The following is a 15496-nucleotide window of genomic DNA, read 5'->3' on the forward strand; positions in this document are numbered from 1 at the left end:
CAACAAAAAGTGCTTGCTTATTAGAACAGTTAGTTGTTAGTTGTTAGTGGTTGTCTCAGTCCAGAGTCTGTGATTGGCAAATCACAATCACAGATATTTCAAAGGTGGTAAATATGTGAGTTGTAGCTCCAGCTACAAACAAATGAAAAGTCACTTCAGGTTGCAACTACATCTGATTATTTTCGCTTCTATTAGATATTATTTATTACTAATTAATTTGGTACTGTTCTTGCTCATTGTTTTAATAGCATTTGCACGTTTCTATTGAAGGTATATACCTTTCACCTAACACTTAGACTTTCACATTTATTAATACACAGGTCACTTTATATTACTTATATTGGATTTAATAACTTTCCCCTCCACCTTCAGCTGTAGCGCTCCTGTTTTTGTATTTTTGTTTTACTTTGCTTATTGTACTGCATGGCATTTATATACGTCTGAGCTGCAGGAAGCTCCAGCAATCTTGACTGTTGAGTTATAGCCAAGAGCTGGAGTTCCTGAGCTCATCACATCTGTCTTCAGATCTTCCATCTAGTGCTCCAGTTCCAAATGAAGTAAATGCCAGATTATTATAGACGGAGACACTGTGTGTGTCATCTACCGGTGCCGGCGTGATGTGTGGGAAGGAATCTGTGAGGCAGGTGGATGGTCCAACAGTGGAAGGGGGAGGGAGTGTGATTCATCTACACTACAGAAAATAGAATAAATAAAGGGGCAGGGAGAGAAGGGGAGCTACATTAAAGAAAAAGGGTGGGGGCCCCCTAACTAACAATCCAGAGTTGGGGAGACCACTACACTACAGAAATTAAAATAAAAAAGACAGCTGCCAGTACACTAGTTAGATGGGGGGGGTTAGAGGGTTTTTTTTGGGAGGGATCAGGGAGGTTGAAGGGTAAGGGAGATCCTACACTGCATAAAATATTACAAAATATAAAAAAAAATATTTCATTAAAAAAATTGCCTTAAATCTTCATACTGGCAGACTGTCTGCCAGTACCTAAGACGGTGGTGACCAGTGGGGGTGAGGGAGGGAAGAGAGTTTTTTTGGAAGGTGTCATAGGGGAGGGTAATCTCTACACTAAAGCTAAAATTAACCTTACAAGCTTCCTTTTTAACCCCTTCACTGCCAGGAATAATAGAAGTGTGGTGCACAACTGCAATTAGCGGCCTTCTATTTACCAAAAAACAATGACAAAGCCATATATGTCTACTATTTCTGAACAAAGGGGATCCCAAATAAGCTTTTACAATCTTTTTTTTCCATGATTACACAAGCAGTTTGTAAATAATTTCAGTGAAATAAGTTTGTGAAAAAGTGAACAATATTTTTTTTATATGATTGCAGTTGGCAGGGAAATGGTGGAATGAAATATACCAAAATGGGTCTTGGGTTGTCTACTTAAGAAAGTATATATAGTTTTGACAGGTAAATAAAAAAAACAAGCCTCTATTTTTGTTTAACTGGAGTGATAGCAAAAATCCTAAATATTTTCCATAATTTTGGAAGCTGTTCTCTGAAAGTTCCAGTAGTGAAGGGATTAAGCTTATCTCACTGTCCTGCTGCAAACAATTAGGAGCAGATACATAAAACAGGCAATAAAATAGACTAATACAAACAAGGTTGTGTGGTATTACACACAGCCTTGTTTACACAAACTACTTTATTGCCTGGTTTATATATCTTTCCCTAATTGTTCTCAGCAGAAGACAGAGATCAATAGAAAACTAGTTCAAACATGGCGGCTCCCATTACTTTATAGAATCTAGAGTAATTTATGGAAACTAAACTTTTACAAATATCATTTAATATTTAAACAACTGATATCATGGTAAAATACATCTAAATATTATTCTAAAGCTAATATTTGCTTTGAATACATCATTATGTCTAGCGTGTATTTGTTATTTAACAGCCCTTTAAGTAGATGATAAAACAAAAAGTACAGCATATGTGTATAGTGCATATAAACAGTGCATTATAAATTAGAATCACTCAGAAACCAAACAGAATCCTTTATACTGTAATACCTAAACATGGCTGTCAGCTTGGCTATGTACATTGCAAGACATCTTTATTATTACTGGTTATTTGTAGAGCACCAACAGATTCCGCAGCGCAGCAATCTGAATGTAAGATAGTGGCTTCACAAGCACATAACTAGCTCCTTCATTGTAAGAGTAATAATGTAATACATTCTTATCAAACAAGCTTCTAATACCTGATGAATATTTAATAACTATATATTATACAACTGCTGACCATAGTGTGGGCATGTTCTGTTACAGGGAAACACTGGTGCCTTTTCTGGAACTCGCAACAACAGTTTATGGGAGGTAAGTAGAAGTAATAATTCATTTTTATACTAGAAATAGAAGATTGTGTGAATAAGTCGCTACGGAACAGTGCTTTTTATAAATGTGTGTGTCTCAGTGTGTCTGTATGTGTGTCTCAAGGTATGTGTGTCTCAGTCCATGTGTATGTTCCACTGTGTGTCGGTGTGTGAATGTGTCAGTGTGTGTGTGTTTCAGTTTGTGCATGTATGTGTGTTTGTCAGTAAGTGCATGTGCCTGTGTGTGTGTGTGTCAGTTTGTGCATGTATGTGTGTTTGTTAGTAAGTGCATGTGTCAGTCAGTGTGTGTGCGCATGTGTCAATGTGTATGTGTATGTGTATGATCACAGACTTTAACAGAAATTAGTGACTTTTTATGTGTTCAGTACTTCCTGCAGGGCAAAGAGAGAGATAATGGAGGGGGATAATTTAAAATAAATAAAAAATATTCATTAAATAATGTTAGGAATAAGTAGCAGAATATGTGATCCTCAATTTTTTTGCATTCCAAAATTTGATGGTCTAGAATCAACATTTGTTTTCAGATGAATATAAAATAAACAAAAAAAAATCTATATTTTCTATTTATGTTGCATTTATCAGAAAACAATGAAGGGATATCCCATTAGTTGATTTGTTTGTGCGGTTAAACTCTAAAGGTGGCTGTTGGCTTCAAAAGATCAAATTTACACTGTTCAATATCAATTTAGCAATGTCTTATGTCAGTTGATTGCAGGGTAAGCCAATAAGTATGTATGCTTCACTTATGTTCTTTGCCAGACCTGTTCTCAGGCTTGTAACATTAGCATTAGCTACTACTTTAACTTTAGTTAAGTTTAAATTGATGCCCACACTTAAATCAGTTCACTTACTATGGCCTAGATTACGAGTTTTGCGGTAGCTGAAAAAGCTGCGTTAACAGGTGCTAATGCTGCTTTTTTCCTACCGCTGGTATTAAGAGTCTTGAAGGTTTAGGGTCACTGCACACTTTTTTGGCCTTACCGCAAAATGACTTACGTAAACTTCGTAAAGTCTTTTTTCAATGGGATTTTCATACCGCTGGTATTACTAGTCTGTCCTGGGAGGCCATAAAGTGTGCGGTAGACCCTCTACCACCAAGATTCCTACTGCATTTGAAAGTCAGTAGTTAAGAGTTTTATGGTACAACGCTGTAACATAAAACTCCTAACTAAAGTGCTAAAAATTACACTAGCACCCATAAACTACCTATTAACCCCTAAACCGAGGCCCTCCCGCATCGCAAACACTAAAATAAAATTTGTAACCCCTAATCTGCCGCTCCAGACATCGCCAGCGCTATAATAAACATATTAACCCCTAACACCGCCGCACTCCTGCATCGCAAACACTAGTTTATTATTATTAACCCCTAATCTGCTGTTTGTATTTATTTTAACTGGGTAGAATAGTTATTAAATAGTTATTAAGTATTTAATAACTACCTAGCTAAAATAAATACAAAAGTACCTGTAAAAAATAAAACCTAACCTAAGTTACAATATCACCTAACACTACACTATAATTAAATAAACTTAAACAATATGAAATAAATTAAATTAAATTATCTAAAGTACAAAAAAAAAAAAACAGTAAATTACAGAAAATAAAAAACAAATTACAGATATTTAAACTAATTACACCTAATCTAATAGCCCTATCAAACAAGAAAATGCCCCCCCAAAATAAAAAAAAACTCTAGCCTAAGTTAAACTATCAATAGCCCTTAAAAGGGCCTTTTGCAGGGCATTGCCCCAAAGTAATCAGTTATTTTACCTGTAAAAAAAATACAAACAACCCCCCCCCAAAAGTAAAACCCACCACCCACACAACCAACCCCCCAAATAAAATACTAACTAAAAAAACCTAAGCTCCCCATTGCCCTGAAAAGGGCATTTGGGTGGGCATTGCCATTAAAAGGGCAGTTAGCTCTTTTGCAGGCCCAAACCCTAACCTAAAAAAACCCACTCAATACACCCTTAAAAAAACCTAACACTGACCCCCTAAAGATCGACTTGCCAGGAGACGTCTTCATTCAAGCCGGGCCGAAGTCCTCAACGAAGCCGGGAGAAGTCTTCATCCAAGCTGGGCGAAGTGGTCCTCCAGATGGACAGAAGTCTTCATCCAAGCCGGGCAGAAGAGGTCCTCCAGATGGGTAGAAGTCTTCATCCAGACGGCATCTTCTATCTTCATCCATCCGGCGCGGAGCGGGTCCATCTTCAAGACTTCCGACACGGAGCATCCTCTTCATCCGACAACTAACACAGAATGAAGGTACCTTTAAGTGACGTCATCCAAGATGGCGTCTGTTAGATTCTGATTGGCTGATAGAATTCTATCAGCCAATCGGAATTAAGGTAGAAAAAATCCTATTGGCTGATGCAATCAGCCAATAGGATTGAAGTTCAATCCTATTGGCTGATCCAATCTGCCAATAGGATTGAGCTCACATTCTATTGGCTGTTCCAATCAGCCAATAGAATGCAAGCTCAATCCTATTGGCTGATTGCATCAGTCAATAGGATTTTTTCTACCTTAATTCCGATTGGCTGATAGAATTCTATCAGCCAATCAAAATCTAAGGGACGCGCCGGATGGATGAAGATAGAAGATGCCGTCTGGATGAAGACTTCTGCCCGTCTGGAGGACCACTTCGCCCGACTTGGATGAAGACTTCTCCCGGCTTCGTTGAGGACTTCGGCCAGGCTTGGATGAAGACGTCTCCCGGTAAGTCGATCTTCAGGGGGTTAGTGTTAGTTTATTTTTAAGGGTGTATTGGGTGGGGGGGGTTTTTAGGTTAGGGTTTGCGCCCGCAAAAGAGCTAACTGCCCTTTTAAGGGCAATGCCCATCCAAATGCCCTTTTCAGGGCAATGGGGAGCTTAGGTTTTTTTAGTTAGTATTTTATTTGGGGAGTTGGTTGTGTGGGTGGTGGGTTTTACTGTTGGGGGGGTTGTTTGTATTTTTTTTTACAGATAAATGAGCTGATTACTTTGGGGCAATGTATAGTGGTGGCGACGTTGGGGACGGCAGATTAGGGGTTAATACATGTAGGTAGGTGGCGGCGACATTGGGGGCGGCAGATTAGGGGTTAATAAATATAATGTAGGTGTCGGCGATGTTGGGGGCAGCAGATCAGCGTTTCATAAATATAATGTAGGTGGCGGCGATGTCCAGAGCGGCAGATTAGGGGTTAATAAGTATAACGCAGGTGTCGGCGATGTCGGGGCGGCAGATTAGGGTTTAATAAGTGTAAGATTAGGGGTGTTTAGATTCGGGGTTCATGTTAGGGTGTTAGGTGTAAACATAAATTTTATTTCCCCATAGGAATCAATGAGGCTGCGTTACTGAGCTAAACGCTGTTTTATTGCAGGTGTTAGACTTTTTTTCAGCCGGCTCTCCCCGTTGATTCCTATGGGGAAATCGTGCACGCGCACGTTACACCAGCTCACTGCTGACTTAAGCAGCGCTGGTAGTGAGATTTGGAGCAAAATTTTGCTCTCCACTCACTTCTTGTCTTTTAACTCCGGGTTTATGAAAACTCGCAGTACCAGCGCTGTATGAAAGTGAGCGGTGAGAAAAACTGCTCGTTAGCACCGCATCCCTGTTACCGCAAAACTCGTAATCTAGGTATATGAATGTAAAGTTCTACAAAGCTGTACAAATGTGGTTGTGTGGCACAACATATTTGGATTTCAGTTAATATAATGATAAATCTTGACATAGGTATGTTTATAATTATTGAGTTCTGAATTAGTAATATGTCTAGTGTAATATGTCTAGTGCGTGTGCATTGTATTATAGAAGTAATATTTAAAAACATTTTTTTAATCAAAATAAAAAAAGAAATCATTTACTTCCTGGCTGTACATATTTAATATGGGGTTTTTTTGAAAAAAAAAATAATAGTACAGAACTATTTTTTTAGTTTAAGAGACTCTTTATACATTTTAAAACTAGAGTGTGCGCTTACACAGTTAATATACTATGTATACTAGAGGGTGCTCTTACTCAGTTTACGTACTATGGATATTAACGGGTGCTCTTACACAGTTTATTTACTATGGATACTAGAGGGCGCTCTTACACAGTTTACGTACTATGGATACTAGAGGGCACTCTTACACAGTTTACATACTATGGATAGTAGAGGGCGCTCTTACACAGTTTACATACTATGGATACTAGAGGGCGCTCTTACACAGTTTACATACTATGGATACTAGAGGGCGCTCTTACACAGTTTACATACTATGGATACTAGAGGGCGCTCTTACACAGTTTACATACTATGGATACTAGAGGGCACTCTTACACAGTTTACATACTATGGATACTAGAGGGCACTCTTACACAGTTTACGTACAATGGATACTAGAGGGCACTCTTACACTATTTCCTTTTATGTTTTAAACAAAATATTTTACAATTGTTCCAATCTCCTCTTTGCCTCTCTGTCTATCACTTCTATATGGAAATCATCCTTGGGATTTTGCCTCCATAAGAGGGGGATCCAGATATAAACACCCAGCCCAATGTGCTTTAGAGAGCTACAGCTGCACCTGACCTTATGAGATCAATATATGCCAAATTGTAGGTCTGGGGTTAACTTTGTAAAGCATTAAATCAAATGAGATTTGTCTGGTATTTTAGTGCTGAACTGTCTTTCTGGATGAAATCAGACTGATATAAGGTTCTCCTATGTGAAAGGTACAAATGGTGTAAAAGAGAAACTGCACCTGGGGTTGGCACAGCCCATAGGAAGAACTATTATAAATATTTGATTTACAGTTTAGTGCTTCTCTTTTCTTCCTCTCTTTTTTTCTTTTTACATAAGCTGCATATTATCTAAGAAAAATAAAAAAATAAAATAGAATCAGTGGTCTCAGAGCTACCAATGGTAGTGAATGTTTTGTCCTTTGCTTTTCAGATGCACCGTCCTTGGCTTTTCCCTCTTTTGGTCATTCTCTTAGTGTTATTGGTGGTGGTAATTGCGGTGCCACTCAGTACCAAGTACCCAGAGTATGTTGGTTCTACAACACCATTTACCACGTCTCCACCAGAACATAACTCAACAACAGCATCAATTGCATCTTCAACTTCAGTACATGTGACCTCAAGAACAGAACATATCACAGTTACAGGAAGCAGCAGCTTAAAGACAGAAACCACCAGCTCAAGTCCTGAACACTCAACCACTTCCGGAATCAACACAACCAGTTATAAACACCCAACAGATGTTTCTGCACACTCTACAGCTACATCTGAAAGTTCCACAACTGCTACTACACACTCTACAGCTACATCTAAAAGTTCCACAACTGCTACTACACATTCTGTGTCTGACAGTTCTACAGTGACTAAATTCACTGAAACAAGTTCTGAAACCACTTCAACAAAAAAAAAAAAAAATATAGAATAAGAAAATAATAATGAAAGAGAAAAATCTATGGAAATTTGTAAATTATTAACAAACTTACGCCTAGATTATGAGTTTTGTGTTAGAGGCTGTGCGGTGCTAATGAGCAGTTTATGCTTACCCCTCACTTACAGACAGCGCTGGTATTACATGTTTTTAAAACCCGGCGTTAACCACAAATAAGTGAGCGAAGAGCAAAATTTTGCTCCACATCTCACCTCAATACCAGCGCTGCTTACGTTAGCAGTGAGCTGGTAAAACGTGCTCGTGTACGATTTCCCCATAGGAATCAATGGGGGGGAGCCGGCTGAAAAAAAACCTAACACCTGCAAAAAAGCAGCATAAAGCTCCTAACGCAGCCCTATTGATTCCTATGGGGAAATACATTTATGTCTACACCTAACACCCTAACATGAACCCTGAGTCTAAACACCCCTAATCTTACACTTATTAACCAATAATCTGCCGCCCCCGACATCGCCGACACCTACATTATATTATTAACCCCTAATCTGCCGCTCCGGACACCGCCGCCACCTACATTATACTTATGAACCCCTAATCTGCTGCCCCCAACATCGCCGACACCTACATTATATTTATTAACCCCTAATCTGCAGCCTCCAATGTCGCCGTAACCTAACTACACTTATTAACCCCTAATCTGCCGCCCCCAACGTCGCCACCACTATAATAAACATATTAACCCCTAAACCGCCGCACTTCCACATCGAAAACATTAGTTAAATATTATTAACCCCTAATCTGCTGTCCCTAACATTGCCGACACTGACCTACATTTATTAACCCCTAATCTGCCGCACCCAACGTCGCCGCCACTATATTAAAGTTATTAACCCCTAAACCTAATTCTAACCCTAACCCTAGCCCCCCCTAACTTATATAATTTAAATAAATCTAAATAAAATTACTATCATTAACTAAATAATTCCTATTTAAAACTAAATACTTACCTATAAAATAAACCCTAAGCTAGCTACAATATAACTAATAGTTACATTGTAGCTAGCTTAGGGTTTATTTTTATTTTACAGGCAACTTTGAATTTATTTTAACTAGGTACAGTAGTTACTAAATAGTTATTAACTATTTAATAACTACCTAGTTAAAATAAAGACAAATTTACCTGTAAAATAAAACCTATCCTAAGTTACAATTACACCTAACTCTACACTACAATTAAATTAATTACCTAAATTAAATAAAATTATCTAAAGTACAAAAACAAACACTAAATTGTAGAAAATAATAAAGAAATTACAAGATTTTTAAACTAATTACACCTAATCTAATCCCCCTAACAAAATAACCCCCCCCCCAAATAAAAAGCCCTACCGTACACTAAATTACAAATAGCCCTTAAAAGCGCCTTTTGCGGGGCATTGCCCCAAAGTAATCACCTCTTTTACCTGAAAAAAAAAATAACAATTCGCCCCCACAACATTAAAACCCACCACCCACACAACCAACCCTACTCTAAAACCCACCTAATCCTCCCTCAAAAAAAACTAACACTAACCCCTTGAAGATTACCTTACCGGGAGACATCTTCACCCAACCGGGCAGAAGTGGTCCTCCAGACGGGCAGAAGTCTTCTTCCAACCAGGCAGAAGTGTTCCTCCAGACGGGCAGAAGTCTTCATCCAGACGGCATCTTCTATCTTCATCCATCCAGCGTGGAACGGGTTTATCTTCAAGACATTCGATGCAGAGCATCCTCTTCTTTCCACGGCCGACGACTGAATGAAGGTTCCTTTAATTGACGTCATCCAAGATGGCCTCCCATCAATTACGATTGGATGATAGAATTCTATCAGCCAATCGGAATTAAGGTAGAAAAAATCCTATTGGCTGATGCAATCAGCCAATAGGATTGAACTGGCATTCTATTAGATGATTGGAACAGCCAATAGAATGCCAGCTCAATTCTATTGGCTGATTGGATCAGCCAATAAGATTGAACTTCAATCCTATTGGCTGATTGCATCAGCCAATATGATTTTTTCTACCTTAATTCCGATTGGCTGATAGAATTCTATCAGCCAATCGGAATTGAAGGGACGCCATCTTGGATGATGTAATTTAAAGGAAGCTTCATTCAGTTGTCGGCCGTGGAAAGAAGAGGATGCTCCGCATCGGATGTCTTGAAGATGGACCCGCTCCGCGCCGGATGGATGAAGATAAAAGATGCCGTCTGGATGAAGACTTCTGCCTGTCTTTAGGACCACTTCTGCCCGGTTGGATGAAGACTTTTGCCGTCTGGAGGACCACTTCTGCCTGGTTGGGTGAAGATGATTTTCAGGGGGTTAGTGTTAGTTTTCTTTAAGGGGGTATTGGGTGGGTTTTAGAGTAGGGTTGGTTGTGTGGGTGGTGGGTTTTAATGTTTGGGGGAATTGTAATTTTTTTTCAGGTAAAAGAGCTGATTACTTTGGGGCAAAAAGCTCTTTTAAGGGCTATTTGTAATTTAGTGTAGGGTAGGGCTTTTTTTTATTTTGGGGGGGGGGTATTTTGTTAGTGGGATTAGATTAGGTGTAATTAGTTTAAAAATCTTGTTATTTCTTTATTATTTTCTGTAATTTAGTGTTCGTTTGTTTTTTGTACTTTAGATAATTTTATTTAATTGTAATAAATTGTATATAATTTAGGTAGTTTATTTAATTATAGTGTAGTGTTAGGTGTTAGTGTAAAAGGTTAGGTTTTATTTTACAGGTAAATGTGTCTTTATTTTAACTAGGTAGTTATTAAATAGTTAATAACTATTTAATAACTATTCTACCTAGTTAAAATAAATACAAACTTGCCTGTAAAATAAAAATAAACCATAAGCTAGCTACAATGTAACTATTAGTTATATTGTAGCTAGCTTAGGGTTTATTTTATAGGTAAGTATTTAGTTTTAAATAGGAATAATTTAGTTAATAGTAGTAATTTTATTTAGATTTATTTAAATTATATTTAAGTAAGGGGGTGTTAGGGTTAGACTTAGGTTTAGGGGTTAATAACTTTATTATAGAGGCGGCGACGTTGGGGGCGGCAGATTAGGGGTTAATAAATGTAGGTAGGTGGCGGCAATGTTAGGGCAGGCAGATTAGGGGTTAATAATATTTAAATAGTGTTTGCGATGCAGAAGTACGGCGGTTTAGGGGTTAATATATTTATTATAGTGGTGGTGATGTCCGGTTCGGCAGATTAGGGGTTAAAATATTTATTTTAGTGTTTGCGATGTGGGGGGCCTCGGTTTAGGGGGTAATAGGTAGTTTATGGGTGTTAGTGTACTTTTTAGCACTTTAGTTAAGAGTTTTATGCAACGGCGTTGTAGTGTAAAAATCTTAACTACTGACCTTTTAATGTGGTACCAGTCTTGACAGGAGAGGGTTTACCGCTCACTTTTTGTCAGACTCGTAATACCGGCGTTATGCAAGTCCCATTGAAAATATAGGATACGCAATTGACGTAAGTGGATTTGCGGTATTTCCGAGTCTGCCCAAAAAAGTGAGCGGTACACCTGTATCTGCAAGACTCGTAATACCAGCGGGCGTTAAAAAGCAGAGTTAGGAGCTCTCAACGCTGCTTTTTAAGGCTAACGCACAACTCGTAATCTAGGCCTTATTTTCTAATTCCAAAAACACCACCTCTATCTAAAGCAATATCAACTCACTCATAGGACGTCTAATGCCTAGTCATGAAAATAAAACCAAAATCAAAAAATAAAATAAAAAGTTTATAAATCATTCAGGAAAACTTATAAATATCCAGTAAATGCATTTTGTAGAGAAATAGCAGATCATCATCTATCTCCTATTTGTCTAGCTCTCTATTTATATCTGATCTATGTCTCTTATATTAAACTATCCTACATGAGCATTATATACCAAGGGCAAGCTTACAAGAGGCCGGCTAACTGTTGCAAGCGTTATTGGCTCTTTGCACGCAACAGAAATAGCGTGCGTATTACAAGTTGAAGATAAATGCGATCGTAACAGAGTAATCACATTTTACGCTTGTTTGGTTAGCGTGACTGAAAACTTGTGCAGAGGGTAGTGTACTAATAGCATTTTTCTGTATGTGAACAACATTGAAATGTAAAATATGAATAAAATATGAATAACTCCTGTCGGGTTAGCGACCAATAAGTGTTGGGTTTTATCTTCTGCGCTTTCCATTGAAGTCTATGAGGAGAATAAGTTAACGCCGTTTGTGTTTTTTAAAGTCCTTTGGTTAGAGTGATTCGGGTTTCGCTTTTGCGCAAACTTTTTTTACTTTTAACTTATAATACGAGCACTACTGACACATGCAAAAAGATTACTTCTAGTGAAGTTTATGCTAAATAGCACGCACGCCTCTTGTAATCTAGTCCTAAATAGGTAACAGTAGATTAATACATTTTCCTACCCATTGTTGCAAGTAAAATGAAGGCACTTTAAATTGTATCAACATTTGTTTTGTTTTTAAGTTCCAGGGCTGAGGAAGTATGTGTATATATATATTATTTTTTTTTAATGAATGTATCTTTAGTTTTGCACTCACAAGAATTTAGTTTTTTAATATGAATTTAAACAGATTTAGCTTTTTTTTCATTTACTTTTCATGCACATATTTAGTTAAAAGATGTTTTTTTCATATATAGATAAAATGTATTTTGTTTTAATGTCCCTTTTAGGAGAACATGCAATATGGTTTGATTTTTAGAGATAACGATGTGGTCATTCTGTCACACAGGTATAATCTTCTGCTAATTAAAACCAGTGGTTTGTTATCTTTTGATGCTTTAATGAGAATGCTTTTTGACTGTGGATAAGAGTAGCAACTCTCTAAAAAATAGATACAAATTAAAGGGATATGGGAGTCAAACTGAAACCTTAACATAAGAGTGTACAATTTAAAAAACATTTTTTTTTTAATTTACTTATACAGTATTTAATACCGGAGTCAATTACAATCCATCTGCAATTTGCTCTCAATATGGCTTCTAGTTTTCCTCCTGAATTGGTCATCACAAACACGGTCATGACAGTACGTTACAAATTGCATGTGCCTACATTATAGACTCACGTTCACAAAGGTGCCTACCTGTTTAAAAGTTTAATTATATAAGTGCAAGCAATTTGTAATGCACTGTCATGACTGTGTTTGGACATGACAGTGCGCGTCCAATATAAAAACTCAGTCACTAAGACATCTTCTATGCAGGTACAATGTTGCATTGGAGGGGGTTCATGTTCTATAGTTTCAGTACTTTTAAAATCCAGTATAAGGAGATATCATAAGCCTCTTCGGTAGAAACCTGGAGTATCCATCTTGTTTTCAGATCATGCCAAACCGGAAATAGTTCTCTAACAAGCAATGAAAATAAATATTGTATGAAAACATACTTGTTAAAGATAAAAAGTGACAATATAGCAATTGACTAATTGTGCCCAGTCTGCCCATCATGTTAACATACAATTGGCATTAAGATGGTTTAGTAGTGGTGCGGATGGAATCGGATTGCAATAAGTGCCTTTGGAATTTACGATTGTGTAATCACATTTTACAGCCGGTTATGAAGACTCCTGTACTAATAATGACAATCACAACAGACAAACTGTGACTTTGAAACAAATGTTAAAATAAAGAGATCATTACATTTGTAGATATTGGGGTTCTCATGTGACTAATCACACATCACCTTGGCTATACTGGAAATTACATACTCTTTACATGTAAATATGGAAATGAACCTATACATATGTAAATGTGTGCCCTGTACTGTATACAGCCTCTACAATAGTGATAAACAGAGCTTTAAAGGGAACAGTTTCATTTTTCAGGTATAGGGACTGATTTATCATATCCGGAATGGGGCCGGATACCCCTGTTTCCGTGCAAGCCTTCAGGCTCCCCGGAAACAGGAGTTAAAGGGACAGTCAACACCAGAATTTTTGTTGTTTAAAAAGATAGATAATCCCTTGATTACCCATTCCCCAGTTTTGCAAAACCAACACTGTTATATTAATACACTTTTTATTTCTGTGACTAACTTGTATCTAAGCATCTTCTGACCACCCCTAATCACATGACTTTTAGTTATTATATATTGACTTGCATTTTAGCCAATTAGTGCAGTGTCTGCCACTAGCCACGGGCAGGATCACAATGCTATCTATATGGCCTACAAGAGCTTGCTCTCCCCTGCTGTGAAAAGTAAATAAAATAGAGGTGGCCTTCAAGGGCTTAGAAATTATCATATGAACCTTCCTAGATTTGCTTTCAACTAGAATACCAAGAGAACAAAGCAAAATTGTTGATAAAAGTAAATTGGAAAGTTGTTTAAAATTACATGCCCTATTTGAAAAATGAAAGTTTTTTTTGGACTTGACTGTCCCTTTAAGAAGCAGTGGTTTTAAAACTGCTGCTCCTTAAAGGGCCACTAAACCCAAAATCTTTCTTTCATGATTCAGATAGAGAATAGAAATGTAAACAACATTACAATTTACTTCTATTATTTATTTTGCTTCCTTTTGTAGATATCCTTAGTTGAAGAAAAAGCAATGCACATGGTGAGCCAATCACACGAGGCTTCTATGTGCAGCAACCAATCAGCAGCTACTGAGCATATCTAGATATGCTTTTCAGCAAAGAATATCAAGAGAATAAAACAAATTAGATAATATAATTAAATTAGAAAGATGTTTAAAAATGCATTCTCTTTCTAAATCATGAAAGAAAAAATGTGGGTGTCATGTCCCTTTAACTCGTCCGCCACCTCTGATGCAGCAGACAGTAAGCCGCCCGATCAAATGCGATCGGGTTGATTGACACCCCCTGCTAGCGGCCAATTGGCCGTGAATCTGCAGGGGGCGGCATTGCACAAGCATTTCACCAGAACTGCTTGTGCAATGATAAATGCTGACAGCGTATGCTGTTAGCATTTATCGATGTCTGGCGGACATGATACGCTACAGCAGATCATATCCGCCAGACACTTCATAAATTGGCCCCAATGTGTGCAATATTAACTTTCCAATTTACTTCTATTATCATATTTGCTTTTTTGTTTCTTTGTATCGACTAAGAGTAAATCTAAATAGAATGATAGGCGCTCAGGAGCATTCACGTGCCTATTGCAGTCTATGGCAACAACATTTGCAACTATGTATAACATTACTATAAACATTATTGTAAAAACTACTGCTGTGAGATGGCTTAGCACACATGCACACTTCTGAGCTCATCTAGGGTTACTTTTTAACAAAGGGTTCAAGAGAACTAAATATATTGATAATAAAAGTAAATTGGAAAGTTATTTAAAACTATCCAATTAATTTGTTTAATTTTGAATTTTCTGTCCCTTTAATGAATCAATACTATTTATGTCAATAAACCTCTGCAATGTCTCCATTCAGTGTTTTGCACATTTACAGGATAATAGACTGTTTGCAACTGTTCCTAAACCAGATGGAAATATGACATTTTTAAAAGTGGGGTTTTTGGACTGAATAAATAGCCAAAAAGGCCTCAGCTGATAAACTGTGATAGATCACTTAATTGGTTGTTTTGTTCTTTTCCATGACAGCATACTGAAGTAGGATCTAGAGTGTGCATGTGACTTCAGTGCTATATTATAACATTGTCATGAAGATTACTAATAACAAAATGGGCTTGTAGTACTCAGGACCAATGCGCACTTCTGAGCATACTGAAGTAGGATCTAGAGTGTGCATGTGAC

At 37.5% G+C, this 15496-nt stretch overlaps 1 protein-coding gene across 1 annotated transcript in view; it reads left to right on the top strand.

Moving 5' to 3' along the window:
- The window catches only part of LOC128642273 (serine-rich adhesin for platelets-like), a 68521-nt gene extending 59873 nt beyond the window's left edge, over nucleotides 1–8648 (top strand). The window contains exons 5-6 of the mRNA XM_053694984.1: nucleotides 2290–2337; nucleotides 7280–8648. Of these exons, the coding sequence (XP_053550959.1) occupies nucleotides 2290–2337; nucleotides 7280–7771 (540 nt within the window). The 3' untranslated portion in view covers nucleotides 7772–8648. The remainder of the gene's footprint in view (nucleotides 1–2289; nucleotides 2338–7279) is intronic.
- Nucleotides 8649–15496: the final 6848 nt, after the last annotated feature.

Source organism: Bombina bombina, chromosome 11 (assembly GCF_027579735.1).
Source record: "Bombina bombina isolate aBomBom1 chromosome 11, aBomBom1.pri, whole genome shotgun sequence".
NCBI classification, from domain to species: domain Eukaryota; kingdom Metazoa; phylum Chordata; class Amphibia; order Anura; family Bombinatoridae; genus Bombina; species Bombina bombina.